The sequence below is a fragment of the Cyprinodon tularosa genome, unplaced genomic scaffold (assembly GCF_016077235.1).
Source record: "Cyprinodon tularosa strain WSP-4 unplaced genomic scaffold, ASM1607723v1 ctg73, whole genome shotgun sequence".
NCBI classification, from domain to species: Eukaryota; Metazoa; Chordata; class Actinopteri; order Cyprinodontiformes; family Cyprinodontidae; genus Cyprinodon; species Cyprinodon tularosa.
The window spans coordinates 1811372-1831300 of record NW_024039485.1 but is presented as its reverse complement, the minus strand read 5'-3'; the positions used below and the strand labels follow the sequence as shown (position 1 = coordinate 1831300).

At 37.2% G+C, this 19929-nt stretch overlaps 1 protein-coding gene across 5 annotated transcripts in view; it reads right to left on the bottom strand.

Moving 5' to 3' along the window:
• Positions 1-19929, bottom strand: part of nbeal2 (neurobeachin-like 2) — a 61202-nt gene that overhangs the window by 40580 nt on the left and 693 nt on the right. For 4 of the 5 annotated variants that reach the window (XM_038269481.1, XM_038269482.1, XM_038269483.1 and 1 more), the window contains exons 2-8: positions 7314-7402; positions 7005-7169; positions 4794-4875; positions 4398-4510; positions 4064-4146; positions 2426-2511; positions 2019-2322 (exon numbers count right to left, since the gene is read on the bottom strand). In XM_038269481.1, the coding sequence (XP_038125409.1) occupies positions 2019-2322; positions 2426-2511; positions 4064-4146; positions 4398-4510; positions 4794-4875; positions 7005-7169; positions 7314-7402 (922 nt within the window). Of the gene's footprint in view, positions 1-2018; positions 2323-2425; positions 2512-4063; positions 4147-4397; positions 4511-4793; positions 4876-7004; positions 7170-7313; positions 7403-8405; positions 8563-19929 lie in introns of those variants that run through there. The other variant, XM_038269485.1, reaches the window with a different exon arrangement.

The window sequence follows — 19929 nt, the reverse complement described above, 5'->3', positions numbered from 1 at the left end:
CAGAAATACACTGTATGGTCAATGCAACGCAATCATAATCAAAATTAGTCCCATTCATTTCTATTTGATCCCCAGTTATAAATTAAGTGAGGTTTCTCATACTGAGAATGCATGTGGCGACAGTGGAAAGGAAAAGCTTCCAACAGAACAAAGCTTAGTCTAAGAACTAGGGATGTAAACAAATAATGGACTTACAATGAATTGTTGAATAATGCTTAATTCGATTAAACTGGGTTCTATCATCAATTTATTCATCGATATAGTCCACTTTGAAGGGATTTTTTTTTCAGTGTTGTAATGTAGCGCCTGCACCGTCCCCTAGTAGGCAGTGCCATTTATTAAGTGACTAAGACATGCTATAGCATGAGTCAATCCACAATCTGATCCGGGATTATTTATACTGTTTAATGGCGGAAGGATTCAGAATGCACTTAATGCGGTTCCATTTGGAAATATGAACACTCGATAAATGTATTAAGTTATCACCTAAATAGCGCCCATTTAGCCATTCAGCATGAAGTGGCACTGTTGCTTTTCTCGAAGATGTGATGACGGAAAAGTGGGGGACAGTACGCAAAACGTTTGTAAAGTGATAGAAAAGACTAGCAATAAACACGGTTGATGGGAAAGGCTGCCGTGTGCCGTGCGTTTTACATTCCTCTGAGAGCAACCAAGCTACCAGCTTAAAGGTGCTGCTAACAGAGCAAAGTGTCTCCCAGCACTGATTGCCGCATTACGCTAAAAGCAGAGAGCTACTTTACAGTTACCGTGCACATTATTGAAAGGAAGTGGTAATAGCTATGTTCTATGTTTTTTAAGGGCAATTTTACATCTCTGTGCAGTTTACATTTTTTTACTCAGTGACCCTAACATGTTCCTATATTGTTATATCTTCAATTTTCTTTGTTTATTCCAACTGTAATTAAAAAAAGCTCTCACAATTAACAGTTAGAATATAATGGTGTACTACTTTCACCTGGGGATTGAAAGCAGTTCTGGAAACAAAAATGTTAATGTAAAGATGCTCTTGATAGAAGAGAAAACTCAGGTTTTAAAGAAAATGGCCACTAATTAATGAATCCTTAGCTGATCAATAAGATCGATCAGTTTTAGATGAATTCTTTAATAGATAATGTGTGTCCCTAGTAAGGACTTGTCTGCCAAGGCTAGCTAGGAGTTAAACTAAAAGGTTACATGCCAAAGTAGCCCCTCTAATGGATTGGTCTAGGAGAAACACAGCTACACTGAGCCCAAAGTGAAAGGTATATAAAATGATTCTGCACACGTTTAGGAATATTGTTTAGATCTAATAAATAAATACCACAAAACCCTACTTCTCCAAATAGTTTACCCTAAACCAACGGAAAAAAACAACTGTATTTTAATATAGGCTCATGGCCCTATGAAAAGTGTCCCTAAGTAAACAATGTAAAAAAACAAGAAAAGAATTACAACATTGTGAGAGATGGCATGAGTCTGGATGGTTAACACGCCCGAACCAAAGACATGCAACAGCTGTAGTCCATTTCCAGAATATGTCTGTGTGTGTGTGTTGGTACTTGAACTCCTGACTCCAGCAATAGTCTGTTTCTTTTGAATGCACCATCCTTTAAGCTTTTGGTTTGTAATCCTTCCCTAGCATAATTTTTTCCTCCACTCAGCTTTCCATTAAAATCCTAAAATTCACCATTTTAACCGCCACCTCATACAGCAATGACTTTTTTTGCTTAGTTAATGAAAGGATTGGTGCCAAATCTGTAGACCTCCCAGTGACATTTGACTTTTGTTTTATTTAATATTCTACTTTTATGAGCAACTGAATTTAGGGAGTTTTAATAGTTGATTAGGTTATAATCATCAAAATCAATAAATGGAAATATTTGAACCAAAATCACATTGTGTTTTTTAATCAGATCGCTAATATAAATTAGCATTTTGGTGATGTTTAAATGTGTTTTGATGCATCAGTACTTGGTACAACCACAGATTTTTATCTTTAGTGGAGATTATGTTCTTACTTAGCATCTGGCTCTGAAGCAATATCAGGCTGTCCTCCCAGCTCCGCCTGTCTTCCTGGTCGCTGCTGAGTGGACGGTTCCAGTTGAGCAGTTGAAAGTAGCTTTCTAGTATGGTCTTGATCTCCACCTGCCGCTCGGCAGGGCTGCTGGAATGGAGGAGGTGGATCATCGCCGTCAGGCACTGCAGAATCAACCGCGGCAGCCTGGTGCTTTTAGGTTCAGCAGAGATCCGGCAGCACCACACCCGTAAAACAGAGAACAGGTCCTCGACAGACTGAGGGCTGATGGAGAGGAGGCCATTTTTCTAGAAAAAAATCAAACAAAAAGTCTGTTGGATTAACTCTGCGCCCCATACAAAACTAATTATTTTTAAGTGGAAAGTAACCAGGACAGATTTGCTTACAAACCTTTCCTCCACTGATGACAGCACCTTGGAGATGAACCAGTCTGAGTGTAAGGAATTCTGGGATGTTTTCACTGTCCTGGAGACTCTCTGGAAAAGGAAGGAAGGCAAGACAATGTACTTGAGGACAGCCACAAATACTAGCACCAGGAATCTTACTGTCATATTAAAGGTTAGTGTAGATAATGCAATCTGGAACTCACATCTTTAAAGTTAAGGAAATACTACATACTTAAAGACGAGGTACTTACTTTTTATTTAATCATTAAAGGCATTTTCAGATGATACTTTTTGAAGTTAGATGAAATGATTTGAACAAAGAGTTTCCAGATATGCTAATGAACTGAAAGTACTTTCGCTGCGGCACTGATTGCTGATTGTACAATGGAAGCCATTGCAGTCCCATATTCGATCAATGTAAAGAAGCGGCTCAAGCATCTAAAGAATGTTTATGTTAGCTTTGGTACGAATTTAGTAAAGGGCCAATATATTAATCTTAGCTTATTTTATATATTATAAATAAACACAAATGAAAATTAAAAATCATTGTTAGGCAGATAAAAAAAAAGATATACTGAAATGATACTGTAGCCAGTCAGGATATGTAGATCAGCTCTTCCATCTGAATTGTCAACATTTCAAAAGATGCAGCATGCATACAATATAGATATACTTAATGACATTTGTTCAACAAAACTGTTGCAGACTTCATTTGCAAAACAAAAATTAAGATTCACCCCAGTGGGGTCATAAGCACTTTGTTGTATCCCTTTTTTTCTTCACCATCTTATAGCATCTTATATGAATTATTAGTATAATAAACGTGGCAGTAAATGGAAACAAGTCCAACTTCAAGGTTCCTAAGCAGCTATCAGTATGAGCAGAGTGACATTACTTGATGTTATCTGCTTTAATTCCTGCTTTCTCACACTCTCTTACAAGCTGAATAAATGCACATGTATTGCATCAAAATGCAAGTTAAAAAATTGTTTCTTTAAAATAATTGGTGCACCTCTATGGCAAATCATGTTTGGGCTTGCCCTGACTTGATTTTAAACAGCTTATGAAATACTGTATGTAAAACGATTATTAAAACTAGTCAACTTGGATCCCTTCTGCTTTAAAATATTCCACAGAAAGCTATTGGAGTTTTATGCTAGTGGTTTAGATTTACTTATTCCCTAATCAGAAAATTATCTGTTTTTGAAGCTTCCGATCAGTAAATCCTCAGAGAAATGGACCCTGCTTAGCCTATGCTAGTATGTTCTTTAAAGTTTCTCTGATAAATGTTCCCTGCTTCGGCTTTTTTCTAAAAAAAAAAAAAAAAAGAACAACTTCTCAAAACGTTACACAAGTGGTCCTTAACATTTGCAATCAAACTTTGTAATTACAGCATAATCCTCTTAAAGATTTGCGTATACTTAAACTGGCCAAGAATGAGCTTTCCCACATGGCTTATAGATCAGCACCCGCTGATCAAATAGAAATATGTAATGAAAAATCTAGTAATTGAGTTCTAATCATACCAGAGCAATAATAGTTTAGACCGGACAGGAATAGGCTTAATATTGTTATATACATAGAGAATGATGTGATACGAATGCCTGAGATAGAGCAGAACGGCAGAGAGGGAGTGTCTCACCATGGAACAGAGCAGGCAGCTCCTCTGGCAAGGCCAACGGCGAGAACTTATACTTGTTTCTTTCCAGCAAGCTCACCTCCTCCCTGCAAAACACAAAGCCTTGAGTCATCACCCTCATATCACGCCTAATAATCAACTTGTGATTTTCGCTAATGCTGATCGTACAGAGCTTGGTTTGTCTTCAAGGCGTAGGGAGCAACAAGTTGAGGTGTTACACATTGCAGAAGGTTGGGCAAGCCATTATGTTCACGTGATAATCTTTTGGAGTTTTTGTGTAAGGGAGTCCCACCTTCCCCATGTTCATACATTCTAAAGGGTAAGGCAGCTAACTCACCCTGCCAGACGCCTCCTCCACGTCTGATAAGGGTCAAAAAGACTCTCACAGAGTACTAGTCCATACTGCACAACCGACTCCAAGGATGACTTCTCCCCTTCTCCCTTCTTGAGCTGTGCAAATAAAAGGTTTGGGCACAGGCATTCATTTTCCATTCAACCGCATTTCACAGATAGACCTGTTGTAAAGGCAACAATTCCAGTCCTTTGAATAGAAGGTCAACCACACACCCACTTGTCTCTCACTCTGAGCCAGATCTGTCACAGAACACCTATGATCAACTCGGGTGAGACTTTATTCTCTCTTTGCTTTGACTTTTCTGGGGTTTGCATGCTCAATATAACCAGCAAGCCTGCATGCAAGGCCAATTATAAAACTAACAAACAAGGAGCTTACCTGGTCCAAACAGAAATTTAAAAGCTTGATTGTTTCAAAAACAAAGCTGGGAGTCTTTTCGGGATCGATGTTCTCAAGATTTCTAGAGGAAAACAAAAAGACATGCATTTATGATAATGACTAAACAATCATAAACGGAGCTATAAAAAAATATATATAATGTACAAGAAACAATCATTAGTCAAGCTCTAAACAAAGAGGTTATTTAGCTTTTTATTGCACTAAAATGAAAAGCTCCCTCTAAATCCCATTGTCTTTTACTTATTTGCAAAAACGAAATAAAATAGGGAGGAGGAGTTTGATTGAATACCCTCTTTAAGTACCAAAAAAGTCTGGGAATGTTTTGAAATGCAAACGGAACCACAGTGTTGTAGTTTTGATACTGTTCGACACAAAACTACGAATGTAAAAAACTGGCTATTTAAACAAAGAGAAGAAAATAAGTATTTAAACACCCTGCTTATTTGGAAAGTCTCCCACTTACAAATCATGGAAGGGTCTGACATTTTCATCTTAGATACATGTCCACTGTGAGAGACAAAATTCAATAAAAATCACAATGTGTGATTTTTTAAAATCATTTACTTCTGCAAATCCCTATAAGGCTTTCTGTTTTTACTCATATATTTCCAAATTCATATCGACAGTTTGTTTGTCTAGGTGTGGCATCTTATCACTAAAGCAAATTCCAATTTTTTTTTCTGATTCTGATGGTTATGGCCACTGTTAACCTTTTTATTTTGTGTTGGACGGCTCTATGTGAGCCCTGACTACAATAATGCTGCTACACACATAACACTAAATCTTCATAACAAAAACCAAAAAAATGTTGTTTGCATGCCATTTTGCCAGAAATTCACCTTGGGATTGACAGCAGTTCTGGAAAGGCTCGACTGCCTCATTGACTCTGCTTGTTATCAGTTTCATCTCAATAAAGCAACGCTGGATTTGACGCAGCTGCTCAATAAAGCACAGAGTAGTGGTGCTTTATTTACTTTGGAAAGCCAAACTAAGCCTCCAGTATTTCTGGGTTCAATTGATCCAATAGAAATGCTCCCAGATCAGAAGTCCAGAAGCTATGCCTGGATCGCGGCCATCTTTTGTGGAGCTTAAGGTAAATTCAAACGGATTTCAGACAGGAATAGCTTGAAATCAAAGCCAGAACTCGAGCAGGGAGAGCACTATAGCCAGGACAAGGCGGCCAGCTGTGCCTCCTCTGAAGCTAAGGATGTACAGCTGGATACAAGTTAAATCAAACAAGTCAGCTGGGTAGAGAGACCACCAAAGCGGCGAGAGGTGGCAGCAGGTATCTGTGCTGGAGCTAAGGGAGGACGACCAATAATAAATGATTTAAAAGCCCTTCTTGGGTTGACATTAAACTGGATTTCTTAAAAGCCAACAACAAACCTCTTAAGAACATTCCCTGCTTCATCCTTTCTTAACATTATTTCTCCATCTTCCAGTTTGATTGAAAAAAGCTCATCTCCGCTGTACTCCTTAGCCACACATCACAGAAATCTAGTCCCTGATTGGTTATCTCAAAGCAAAAAATACACAAAAGCTTAGTTTTTCCAACTCCTGCATTTCACAGGTGCTCCTGAGCCACCCTCTACATAAGGATAACATGTAAATCTGAGCAGGAAAATCGCATTCGAACGCACCTTAAAAGTTCAGGATGTGGAGATATTGAATCCACTACTTTATCTTAAAAGCACTTCAGATTGGCCTATTCTTAAAGATCTGATCCTAACTCTATTTACTGAACAGTAGCAACTGTGGAGTATAATCCTGGCTGCACAATAAATATGGGCTGTAAGTATATCTTCACGTTGATGTGTATAATGACCCTGTATAAATTAGAGTGGTCAGTTCTTTGTTTTACTTTTAATAAGGCGTGTCTCGCTTTTTCTTTTTAGAAGTAAAACAAAACCCCAGACACACTGTAGGGACTATGTCTCTCAGTTGGCCTGGGAGTGCCTCTGGCTTCCCACAGCAGAGCTGGAGGAGGCGTCGCCTGAGAGCGAAGTGCTGAGGCTCAGAAGACAACGAGTACAAAACTTTTAAAAAGTAAACAAAAATACCACAATTGAAGCCAAACATCAAAGTCCTAAGCAATTACATCTAAAGACGTGCTTAATTTTGGTCACTTCAATTACAAAAGCTTTCAAGCAAATCTAAGATGATGCAGCAGTGAAGGCTAAGAGATCTCACCTGCAGACAATGATAAAGAACTTAATGAGGAGCAGCGGGTGAGGAGTGCTCCCGTTGTGCTCAGTGGTGCTGGAGAGGTGGAGCGCGCTGTGCCATAGTTGGGTGCTGAGGAACACCAGGACCTCCCTGGGGAGCAGGGGCACTTCTGAGCTGCTTTCCTCCAGCCTGGAAGAAAGGAGGGGGATAACGTAAGGTGCAATGTGCACTGGGACGACACTGTGCTTCATAAACATGTCAATAGACCTGCCTCGGAGGAATGCAAATCAGCGAATGTTTAGTGTGTTAAGATCTACAACTGTTACTACCCACCTCCGGGGCTCCAGAGATTGCACATCGATGAGCCGCTCAAAGGATGCCACAAATGCCTCAAGCCACTGCTGTAAGTAGCTTAAATCTTTCTGTAGGACATTAAAAAAGAGAACAAAGTATGACCCCTGGCACATTCTGAGAATTAGTTCAAAACAAATTCAGAGACAAAAATCACGTCTGAGATATGCGACTGTAAGTGACTAGACTGAGCATTAAATGTTTGATAACCTGCGGCTGAAATGATAGCGGGGACTGAATGTTTTGACCTGTTTTGAAACAGGATGTTGCAAAGAAATGCAACACAGGAACACATGAGCCAATCTTTTTTTTCAAAAGACAAGCAAAATCCTTCCAATATTTCAATGTCCACGTCTCCCATAAGTCAGAATAAAGCTGCAAAGTCTCTATCAAAAACTTTTTTTTTTTCCCCCAAGGTAGACAAAGTCATTGTCTGGTAGAGATGACTCCTATGTTGCTGGGTCCTTTGAAAGTCATGTGAGTCAAGGATGTTTATTGACGCTTGTTATCGTGTCTTCAATCAGTCTCTGCAGTGCAACATATCCTGCCACTCTTCCTTTATTACAACAGCTTCTATTTCACATCAGAAACTAACAACACAGTTCAACAAACAAACTGCACGACCCTCGGCATTCATTTGTTAAAAAGACCTCCATATTAGACTGATGTGAAGATTAATGATTCGTAATAACTCTGCTTTTCAAAGTGAAATTACTCAACAACAGCTGCTGAAACAGAGCAACCTAAACCTGTCCATTGGATGAGTATAACAGCTACCATTGTTGCTGATTTGAGACTGGGACACCTATTAAAAGCAGGCTATCAGAAGGATGATGAGTTGTTTCACACGTACTTACTCACAGTTTATAAATAAAATGTGGAACTCAATCCGAAGTGCAACAATTTGTCTAGCATTTCCACTAATATGGCAAGCAAATAAGACATATACAGTATATACCTTTGGCTAGAAATACTGAGCTACAGGAAAACAACTAATATAAGTCATACTATAAGTCAGACACATCACTCTCTATTAAATTCTCAATTGCTGCATTAGTTTAAAATCAGCCTTACCAACTGGCATTGATTTGGGTGCCAGTCCATCTCTCATTGTTTAAGTCTGAGCAGGGTGCCAGGTTCCTGCGAACCCAGTCTCTGGTGAAACCTTTAGAGTGGACAACAGCAGGCAGCTTTGTAGCTGCACATCACTTCTCAACCTAACGCAGGCGTCTAACTCAATCGCCTCTCGTCTGCTAACGTCAAGCAAGCAGCCAGGAAATTACATGTCACTTTAAGTGAAGCTCATTTCCTTTATACTCGGCCTCCTAGTCAAACCCCTTCCTCTTCTGGTTTGCAAGCAGCTAGCAGCAAAGGAGGTAGGTCTCTGTAAAAACTTCCCACAGCAACAACAAAGAATTGGGCCTACTTCATGCTTTTTTTCTAAATATAACATCAAAAACATGTCGTGGGACAAACAGGGGAATTTTTCCAAGCTTCTTAAGTAGTTTCAGTTTATATTAACTGAACTATAGTGTGTGCTGGTAAATACTTGTAAGGTTTTTAATTCTTTTGCATTTTTAAAAATTGGCTATAGGACACCACTCTAGGTCAACAAACAGAGGGAGTGTTCATATAAGAATAAAAACATAACAAAAAAAACATAAATGTCAAAAAATATATATTAAAGGCTACTTATTTAATTGGCCTCCAAAGCTGTATTAGAAGCTTTGCACAATATGTGGTTGATCAAAATACTCTGGGTTTTACACCACAGTGATGCTAATGGTGAAAGAGAGACTGTAACGGTGACTTGGACAAAGAACAGCCTCACTAGTCAATCATGACTAGATTTTTTTTACCTCTTAAACTTTCTCTGCTCTGCAGACAATTAAATCAACTTGAGCAGCGTTGAATTATGTAACAGGACTAAGGATCTGATCTGTAAAGAGTCCAAGTAAGAAACACTAAATTGTGTGGACACAGTAGTAAAAATTAGAAAGTAAATACACCTGCTGTGTTGCAGGTGATCTATAAAATCCATGAGTGTAAAAGCATTCAACTGTAAAATGTGGTAAAAATAGACACAAAAACTCTGTTTGCAATCACTTTCAGGCTTTGTGAAGGCTAACTATTTCGTTTGCATGTTCTCCACACATTCATTTCACCCATTAATTTAAAAGCTGCACATTATAAAGGAATGCATGCAAGAAATGTTTGCACCGGCCACCCACTTTGAACCTTGAATGTCCATCAGGTTAATGCTACGTTCACACCGTATGCACTTTGAGCAGCAGAAGCAGCCGGTTTACATGCAAAGACTATGGTTAACGTGCATCAAGGCGCATCAATGGTTCACCCAGCGTGTATCGAGCAGCAGAATCTGCGCATCTTGACACATCGGAGCAGCTAGAGAAGCACCTAGTGAGCTTTTGCGGTGCATGACACGCTTCACAAGCAGCAGCTGGAGTTGGAAAACCATTTCTGCTTGACACATCACATCAACCAATCAGAGAAGCTGATATGGGAGCGGGCAGGGAGACAGACACAGCAATGCTGATACAGATGATCACCCACCTGAAACTTTTTATTAATGCTTGAATTAATTTAAAATGTCAAAATCTGCTGGCAAAATATGTTCGTTATCATTCTGGTGCTTGCAGTTTTTACCACATACCTGAAAAACGCTAACATCTACTCCCAGCTGCCACTAATAGTAGGGGAAAACCCCCCAAAAGGCGACCCGGCCTGAGGCAGCTGCTGCTGGGTAATCCCAGTGACAGAGCACCCCCGGTATGCGGGGGTCTACACCGTTCCGACAGCAAAATTACATTTTAAGGGAGGATCATAATCTTGATGAATTGACTGCACCTACAATGTTTTGAAGTGAACTTTCTTGCTAAAAAATCTATAAAAATACTTTTTACCCACTGATCACAGCTAATATAGGAGAGCCGCTCTCTGCTACTGAACACAGGAGGAGCAGAAGCATTAGACGCATCTGTACACGCTTTACTGGACGCGCTTCAGGAGCATTAAAGATGGTCTTGAGGCGCGTCCGACCTTGAAGTTTGTACAAGCATCACAAATAAAGCAGCAGAAGCTTTTTTGCCGCTGAAATCGCTTTAGTTGTGAACACAGCAATAAAGCATGAAAATAACTTGTTTGGTTGGTGCACCCTAATTCAAAACCGTAGAGAACAGACCCATTCAGCGAAAAAGTCATATCATAATAGGCATTAAATACGCTAACACTTTAGCAGTGAAGCTAACTGCTGTAAAGAAAAAAGTTGTACACACAGAAAAGCCTGCACTTTTATGTGTTGAGTCAGATATAGGATTAAAAACAAACAAGGCTTTGGCAATTTTCATTGAAATTAAAGAAGCTTCATTAACCAAATGTGCTGGGTCAGCATATTACAGCAGAAATTGTGTTTAGGATGGGATATCTGTCATCTAGAAAAAGAAGATTGGAGAGATTTCAGCATCTGGAACCTCACTTGTGACTTGGCTACTGAGTCAAGCATAAACATTGCATTAACAAAATATAGGACATGGATTTGATTTTGGATGTAAGCTGGATAGAACCAGTATAAACACAGTATCTATTCATTTATTGTTACTATAAAATATAATGATTAATTAAATATAATTGTTAAAGGTACAAACAACATGGCTGCAGGCTATGAGATCAGCACTCGATCTATTTATATATAGATAATATGTAGACACACAGGGGTCATAACTGAATTAACAACCAGTGTCAGATCTAACAAATAATGCGCCACACCAATACAGCTGCTACCACTCAACCAATCAAATTTTACTCTCACTTCTTTTACAAACAATAAAGAGAAAATAGAAGATGAATAACAAAACCAAACATCAAAATAATAATAATAAAAAAACACATCGTAAACAAATCTTTCAACTGTTTATTTAGCTTGATAAATAAAAGGAAAAAGCTGATTACAAAACAAAAGGTAAAAGTACCAAAAGAAATAAACCCTCTTATTCTGTTGGATATGACTGCAATTTAACATTGCTGGCAACCCTTGAAAACAGGAAACTGTTAAACTACCTATTTTTTTTCTTTCCAGCATCTGGAAGAATAGGTATCTGTGACCTGAGGAGGAAAACAGCAAGGACAGCGGCTGGCTCCATGATTCATGCTTCAACAGTTTGACTTTTTATTTTAAGGCAACATTTCTGATCTACTTACTGGAATTAAAGGTTTCAAATACAACATAGTTAATTAAGCTAAACAATTAGGAAAATATTTACTTACAACTCTGTGGGACATAACAGAAACCTAAATAACCAAATGTGGCATGTTTTGCTTTCCATTTTTATGTGAATATAACATTTCTACACCAGACTGAGGAGGTGGTCAATGTGAATATGGATCTCTGTAGGTATAGTTTTGAATCTGATTTTTTTTTTTTTTTTAAAGAAATGAGACTCCAGCTAGGAAGTGAGACTAGTTTGCTAGTGAGAAGTAAAACAAAACTGTCTCAGAAATCCTTTACAAGGTTTTCATTGATTAACCTCCTGCAAGAAAGCTGACAGCCTTTGTATCCATTCTTTTCCCTGAACGTCACCAAGAGCAGAAAGCATTTAATTTATAAAAAATTATATATTTAAAGCTTCCATTAATGCTGCTGCCCAAAACAAGAATTAGAAGCTAGCCCAGCAAAATATGTTATCTAGAGCCCTTTTTTTTTTTTGCACATGGCCCAGCAGCTGTGCTTCTCTGTGCTGCTTGGCATTCTGCTTTGCTCCAGCTTCCTGCACAAGTGAAAGCAAAGAGGACTTTGATTTTCCTGGTTGGCGGCTCTGTTGGTAAACAGAGGAGGCCGTGGCACATGGAAAGGGGTTATTGAGTCTGGATCACACAACTTTCATCAAGAGCTGCGGAAACAGCAGTCGCTGAAGGTTTAATTTAAAATCAGGTGAACGCAGCGACATAAGCTTAGTAAAGTGATTTGTTAAGCATTCAGTAGAATGTGAGGGGGAGTGGTTTCACAGCTGTGCTGTGGCTCTGCCTCAGGGCTTTAATTAGTCCCCTCAAGTAAGAGATCACAGTATAATCTCAGATTGTTTTGCTGCAAGCAGGACATTTTCTGGATCAACACTAATCATTAGGAAAGATGCTCATTTCTTATTTATTCTCTGTTCTATATATATATATATATATAAGGTAGATAGATATATATCTTTAGATAGATATATATATATCTATAGATAGATAGATAGATAGATAGATAGATAGATAGATAGATAGATAGATAGATAGATAGATAGATAGATAGATAGATAGATAGATAGATAGATAGATAGATAGATACGTATCATGTTAAGTTGAAAATGTTTGTCATTTTTGTAGACCTTTGTCTTATTTACAGCTGCAAGTAGGTTATTCTTTAACCCAATAGCATATTTAGAGTCTGTGTCCCATTAACCTTGAGAATAACTTGATTACCAAATTAGTTGACAGTTATTTCTATAACCTATTAACCATGATTAATCTGGTTAATCGTTTCAGCTTTAAAATAGATCTATTAATTTCCTAAGTGACTACTACTTTGATGAAAATAATTAATTTCCTTTTTAGAATAAGTGCAATTGTCATTAGCAGTGAATCCTCATTGAACCTGTTTTAGATGTTGACGTTACAAGCACAAACTTGAAGTTAATTTTACATAATACTCCTTAAGTACAAGAAAAACCCCATACTGTTTTGCATCTTTTATCTGTACAAATCTGAGAATGTTTTCCATTGGCTCCACTTGGCCTGGTTCTACTCCACATCTAGTTTTGCTGGCTTTTTTTTGGCCCAACTCATTGAACAGTGATTGAAAACACTTTAAATTGGTGAGGTAGAGTAAATCCTTTGGAAAAAGGGAATCAGTTGTGCATTTGTTTTCTCCACTCTATGTCCTGTTACTCTTAAATAAAATTAACTTACTTCAGAAAATAATATGTGCCTTAAAAATAATCCTGAACACACCATCTCTACAGTGAAATATGGTAACGGTAGAAAGGGAAAAATGCTGCATCTAGCTAGGTTAAAGTTAAAAGTTAAAATTGTGGAACAATTAAAATCAATGTCCAGTTCTGAAACCAACAGAGAACAACCAACGACTTAAAGTTCATGTTAACAGACATTTCCAGGCCAGTCTGACAGAGCTGTAGTTGATTAGTAAAGGATTAAGAAAAATTTTAATCTTTAGATGTGCAAAAGCTGAGACTTTTCTAAAAAATGTAACCCCAAAGACAACTGCACTCTAAAAATAGGCTCTCCAAAGCACAAATCAGAAATATTCAAGATTTGTATTTGTGTCGGTATGGACACAAAGGCACTGTACCGACAGCTATCTTTTCAATTATTAACATGCTTCAGGAAATGTAGTCCATAAAGATAATTTTGATTAAAACAGAGGTTTAAAATATGACAAAACCTGTTTATAAAAAGAGTATTCTAAAATCTGCTTGAACAATTCAAAACCCTATCCTATCTAATGGTGTCATGTTGCTAGTTGAAGATAGAAACTTTAAGTAAATAATTTGGATTCAATCAGAATACAATATTTATTCATAGGAGAGAGTTATTTTAATCCCAGCACTCAAAGTGGCCACACAGTTCTGTATAAATAGTTGGTTAATTTGAAATTTAAATATTCAGGTGCCATAGACCTAGAAAGGGATCACAAACTATATAACTGGATGCAATTTAGAGGAGAAAAAAATAAACAAGGCTTCCAAACTCATACCATTTTACACTCCTTAACTACAACTTTAGTTAGCTATAATTCGATCTGACTTCCCTATATCTATGAGGTTTGAGAACGAGCCTCATAAATGAAGAAAATCCCAGATGAAACAATGCTAGCAAGGCTATTTATAAACCTACAAGTCGAAGAAGAACTGAAATCCTCCCTCCGCTATGAGGATCTGTTAATAGGACCAAAAGGTTTGTATAGCACTTAACTGCAAAACCTAAAAAAAGACTCAAGAAGCATTTTGTGTAAACCTCACATCTCTAAAATGTCCCATGAGGTATTTATTGGACTAAAGTATGAGAAGGATGCAGGGGGTGATAAAGGAATTGGAAGGTTACACAAAAAGAAAAAGCAGCGATACAGGAAATCCTCAACAGATGACTTATTATTCAGTGCAAGTCTAACTCAATTTTATGGAAAATGTCCCATGTTGCTTTTCAGCATCTTTCAGACAATTCACAAAAGCTGGTGATCTAGAAAGTCCTTAGAGGCGTGTGTGATTTCTTGCACAATCAAAGGAAGCGTAGCATTTTTTTTTCAATGACAAGCCTGCACAAGTTGTGCTGTTTTATTGCAAGCACATGATGGCTGAGAGCACCTTAGTCCTAAAACTGCTACAGAGAGGGTTTACTGAAAACCTGAATGGATAAACAGCTAAAATAATGCATTAAAAACAAAAATAATGCATGTGTCATCAGAAGGGAATTTGCTTAAAGCGGCTGAGGGCTTGCCTTTAGCTTTGATAAAAGGCTCAACAAAGCCTGGTTTTGCTGTGCAGCTCAACCTATTTACAACAGTCAAATCTCTCCTTGATGTGTGACCAACCAGATCCACTCGTCACAAACGGGATGTCTCCAGCTGAAAAATGGTTGCATATACTAACACACCTAACAGGCACATAACAAAAGCATCAAACACAATGAGAGTAGTAGGAGAGGCTGCCGAATCGGTTCTGCTGTTCATATATTGTGTGAATCATATAGAGAAGTGGCGTCAGAGCTGAGCTACACCCTAGTCCTCTATGCACAGTCACTGTAGAGCGAAATAACTGAAAAACTCAAGAAACATCAGGAGATGGGTTGACCTTTAGTTAAAGAAGTTAATACCTTTTTTATTTTCTATGAATCAGAGAAGAACATGACAAAGAGCTAAGAGACACCTTGATAAGGAAGTGGTCTCACACAGAAAGATGCTAGACAGCCCTCGCAGATGGTTTCAGGGTAACTTCTTGTTACCAAACACCACAAACACACAATTTGACTCTGTGATTCTTTCTAGCAATAGACAAGCGCTGGTTACAACCTGTTGGTTTGTTGCACAACCAGAAAAATTCAGGAAATCAACATGCAGCAGAAAAAACTAAAGGATAAAAAAAATCCTCTGGGATCTGCAAAAAAATGGCTGATTTGATATTAAAGATAAAATAAGACTTTATTGATCTCACAACAGAGAAATTCAGTTGTGACATCAGCTCTAATAAACAACAGGAGGTGCAAAAGAAGGAAAAGGTGCATGAAAAATGTAAGTGTGCAAAGTCAGTCTAAAACAAATATATATTTACAAATATGTATATATACATATATATGAGGGCTGCAACTAACGATTTTTTTGCAAATCGATTAATCTGTTGATTATTTTTTCGATTAATCGATTAATAATCGGATTGCAAAAGGTTCCTAAAAGAAGAATTTTTGCTAAATTAAACAAGGTGAAACTAAAATGTTTCCATTTTAAGGTGTTCTGGATACGGCATATTGACAGACGAAAAAGATTTTTTATCTTATATACAAAATGTTAACATATTTTGTTAAATAATTTTGGTATAATTACTGCTCTAAGTGGGTCGCTCTGTCAGCTAAAGGCATGTTTTAGTGTATCTTCACTCAAGTTAACGATTAATTGATTAGTAAATTAAGGGTTTTATTAGGAATCTTTGTGTTAATGTTATAATAGGGTGAAGTTTTGTTTGTGTTTGTAGTGCGTCTCATACGGACCACACCTACATTCTGATTTTCCACATTTGGCTACCAACATCTTAAATATCTGATGTTGCTTAGACTGGAACACCACCAGGTGAAACAACATAGATAATGAAATATTTTTTTTATGAAATGTATTAATCCTCAAACCTGCAGATCTGTTGAGAGGAGAGGCTGATTATTCATTGCAAAATGGAGGTGGGGTGTTTGTCTTCGGGCGAAGAAGCAGATTGCAGACATTAAATAATAATTAATGAGTCACTGCCAAGGGCCTATTTTTCTTGCTGTTGTGTTTTTTTTTTTTTTCCTTCTTGTTTTTTTAAAGGATAAAACAAGATGGGAATTTTCACTAGTCACAATAATCGTGTGATTTGGTTTTAATTTTCATCTGTGACACGTTTGAGCCCTCTGTGTGCAACATTCAGGGTCAAACTAAGCAAGAATGCAATTATTATTCCAAATCTTAGCTGCAGGATAAAATATAAACATAGAGTTAAAATAAGACATGATGATCTACTGTTGAGTTAAACAGGTTCTATGGCTTATTTATCTCCCAATTCCCTAATCCAGGGGATCTAAAATTTTATCACTAAGTACCAATGAAATAAAAGTTATTTTTCTGTAATTTCAGACTTCTTCTTTTTTTTTTTGCTGTAGTACATCAGGACTAGGAAAAAGACAGCTCTCAATCACTGGATATTTTGATAACTGGATCAATAAATACTAAGCCTTGCGTTTAAATTCAGTTTTAATTTCAAGCCTTTATCTAGAGAAAATGATCAGAGAAAATTCCCTGAAGCTGTAATTTGGATCGGGGAAAGTCGAAAGCTTTCCACAAATCCTGACCTTAAAAATTAAGAAGGAGTAAAACACTTTATTTGAACTGTTCAAGATTGTTGTCTCATTAATTCTTTCTTCGAAGCGGTATGATGAACAAGCTGCTATAGCATTTGACAGTACAGATAGCAGAGCTTTTCCATCAATTAATTATTTTACAAATCAATTAATGAAGCCATTGTACTTCCAATGAAATTTTATTATCTAAATCAAAGTATGCTCAGTAGGGGGTTTAACTGAAAACATATTCACATTTTAACTGCATTAAAAATGGCTAAAACAGTTCAAAAGTCCACTTAAGGTTTTAAAATAGTACTTGAGGAGTTTGAGTAGTTCTGTATGTAGCATATTTAAAGAGAAAGAATGGTGCTGAGTTTAGCTTAATTAAACTCTAAGTGCTCTGTGTGACATTTTGTAGAGTCTATACTGTAGTAAACATGCAATGACTAAATGAATTGACCATTATTTTAATTAACTGATTAATCGCAATTAATACAAGTAATTGTTTCAGCCCTTCCAATTTTAAAATCCAATTTGTTTACAATTTTAGATGGAGAATAAATGCATTTAAGTTCTACATTTAATGGTAAATACCTTCAATATTTGATCCCTGTGAGCTATTTACCCACATCAAGCTATATTCTCAATTTATTTTCTATACCCTCCAAAGGGCCAGGGGATGGTAAGTGCTGATAACTAGCAGTCCGCATCACACGGCAAAAAAATAAATAACATCATGCAGGTATACACTCACACCTATTTAGAGAAAGCAATGATCCCAACATCCATTAGGAGAACTCTATAAGGAGGCCCCAGTGAGGGATTAGAACCCATGATGACCTTTGAACCCATGTCTCTGAACAAACAACTGCACCACTATGTAGCACAAATTAAAAAAAATAAAAGTATTTTGTTTTTTAATTCAAAACCATACAACGTTGTTAGAAGTTTAAGGTTCTACCTGTATTTGGTCCTGGTTAATATGAAGCAAGAACAAGTGAGGGTGACTTAAGTGTTCTCTAATTGTATGGAGCACAGAAAGAGGCAGTGTTGCCCCGTCCCAGCTATTGCTAGACAATGCCAATCAGTTGGTCAAAGGAAAGTTCTAACAAATAAAAGTATAACTTTTGGCAAATATTTTAATTTTCAAATGATCAAACACAAAAAGATCAAAAAATGGTAACTGATGTAGCCAACTCTGAAACTAGTTATTAGTCGGTAGCAACATATCCTCTGGGTTGCACCCTAGTAATACCAAAGACCACCAGTGGCCCTTCCAACACATTTACAAAACCACATCCATAATAAACAGGCCAGGGCAGAGCTAGATGGGGGGCCAGGGGTGGCCATGGCTACCCTTAACCAATTAATGGCCACCCCTGTGACCACCTCTACCATTTTTACCTCTAATACAACAACAGTTAGCTGACAACAAAAACATTGCTGTTAATTATGCATATCAATATAATAACATTAAAGATGATAAATACAGAATTAATGCTCTTTTCAGAACTAGATTTTGTCTTATATAGGGTAAGGAGAAAATTATGTCTCTGCAAGTCATCTAGGGATCTTCACTGAAATCAGAGATGAATAACTACTTTAATAACAAGTAATTCATTGAATGTAGATACAAGGGGTGTTCAATAAGTAATGCCCATGGCCCACTTCCAGATGTTTAATCGAGTTGAAATTTTGCGTGTGACTTATTTCATTTCAGACTTTACTCAGTTGAAACACCTGTAAGTCAGAAACCACAAGTAGTTCAGGGCTGTAATTTGCTATTTAATCTATAGAGATTTAAATAACTTCACATACAAAATTTCAGCTGGATCAAACATTTGAAAAAGGGTCACTTAAATATAAATTTTATGCAGAATGATTATTAATAAAAGTATGTAAGAAATCAAGGGCGTAGGTTTGATTTCAACTTTGGTAGGGACACTATTGGTCTTCAGTTTCATTGGTCTGAGGTCACTGGTCCTATGCAAAAATATGCATGCTCTATTTTTACTCTTAATGTGAGCATCAGGGCACATTTTGTTTAAAGAGAACAGCAGGATTTTTGCTACATTAATACAATCCAGAACTACTCAAGAGGAAAAGTTTCTGTGTCACCTAGTTTCATTTAGTAAAAAATCTTCTATGAGGAAACTTTGGTTAAAAATGATCAATTTGCAATATAAACATTAATTGCAGCCATAATTTTATGGTAACATTCCAAACACATTTCTTCCATAATACAGCACTGAAAGGCAGCTGCTTCACCTTGAGGCTGCCCTGCATCATTATATCTGCGTTTCCTACAATCATATAACGTTTCTATTATACAAGTGCATTTTTAATAGTAAAGAATTAAATGTAACTCAATCTTTTATCATCATCTTATATTGCTTACTGTCTGTTTAAATAGCTCCGTATGCATCAATGCTGTATTATAAATTATAAACATGTTGTTCACATCGAATTATTGGTAGCGACAAGTAGATTGATCCAACATTTTTGTAGGGACATGTCCCTATGGTCCCTATGCAAACCTACGCCCATGTAAGTAATGACGGAACGCAAAACTGAAATAATTTTATCCACTATACTTTTTATCTAGAAAGCACAGATGTTTAAATATATGCATCTATTTGTTAGCAAAGGCTGTCAGAAAGTATTTAGAAAATATGGATGTTGTGATTGTTCATTTTCCTTTTAGAACAATGAGGATTGACCCTGAGGTTCAGGCACCTATTATTATTGCCTGGCCACCCTTATTAAAATTTTCTGGCTACGCCTCTGTTTGAATGAGGATGACAGGCAGGAGCAGGAACAGGAAGTAGACCCAGAAACACCTGCATCGCAGGTAAATGACCTAATAAGTGCTTAAACAGAAAGCTGCTTTACTCAAAGGCAGAAATGTTCACAAATATATGTAAAAGACAAACGAATTCTCTTTGCGTTTACAAAAAGCAGCCACATATTTAAGGTAAAATAACGCAGATTGTGTGTAAGCTGC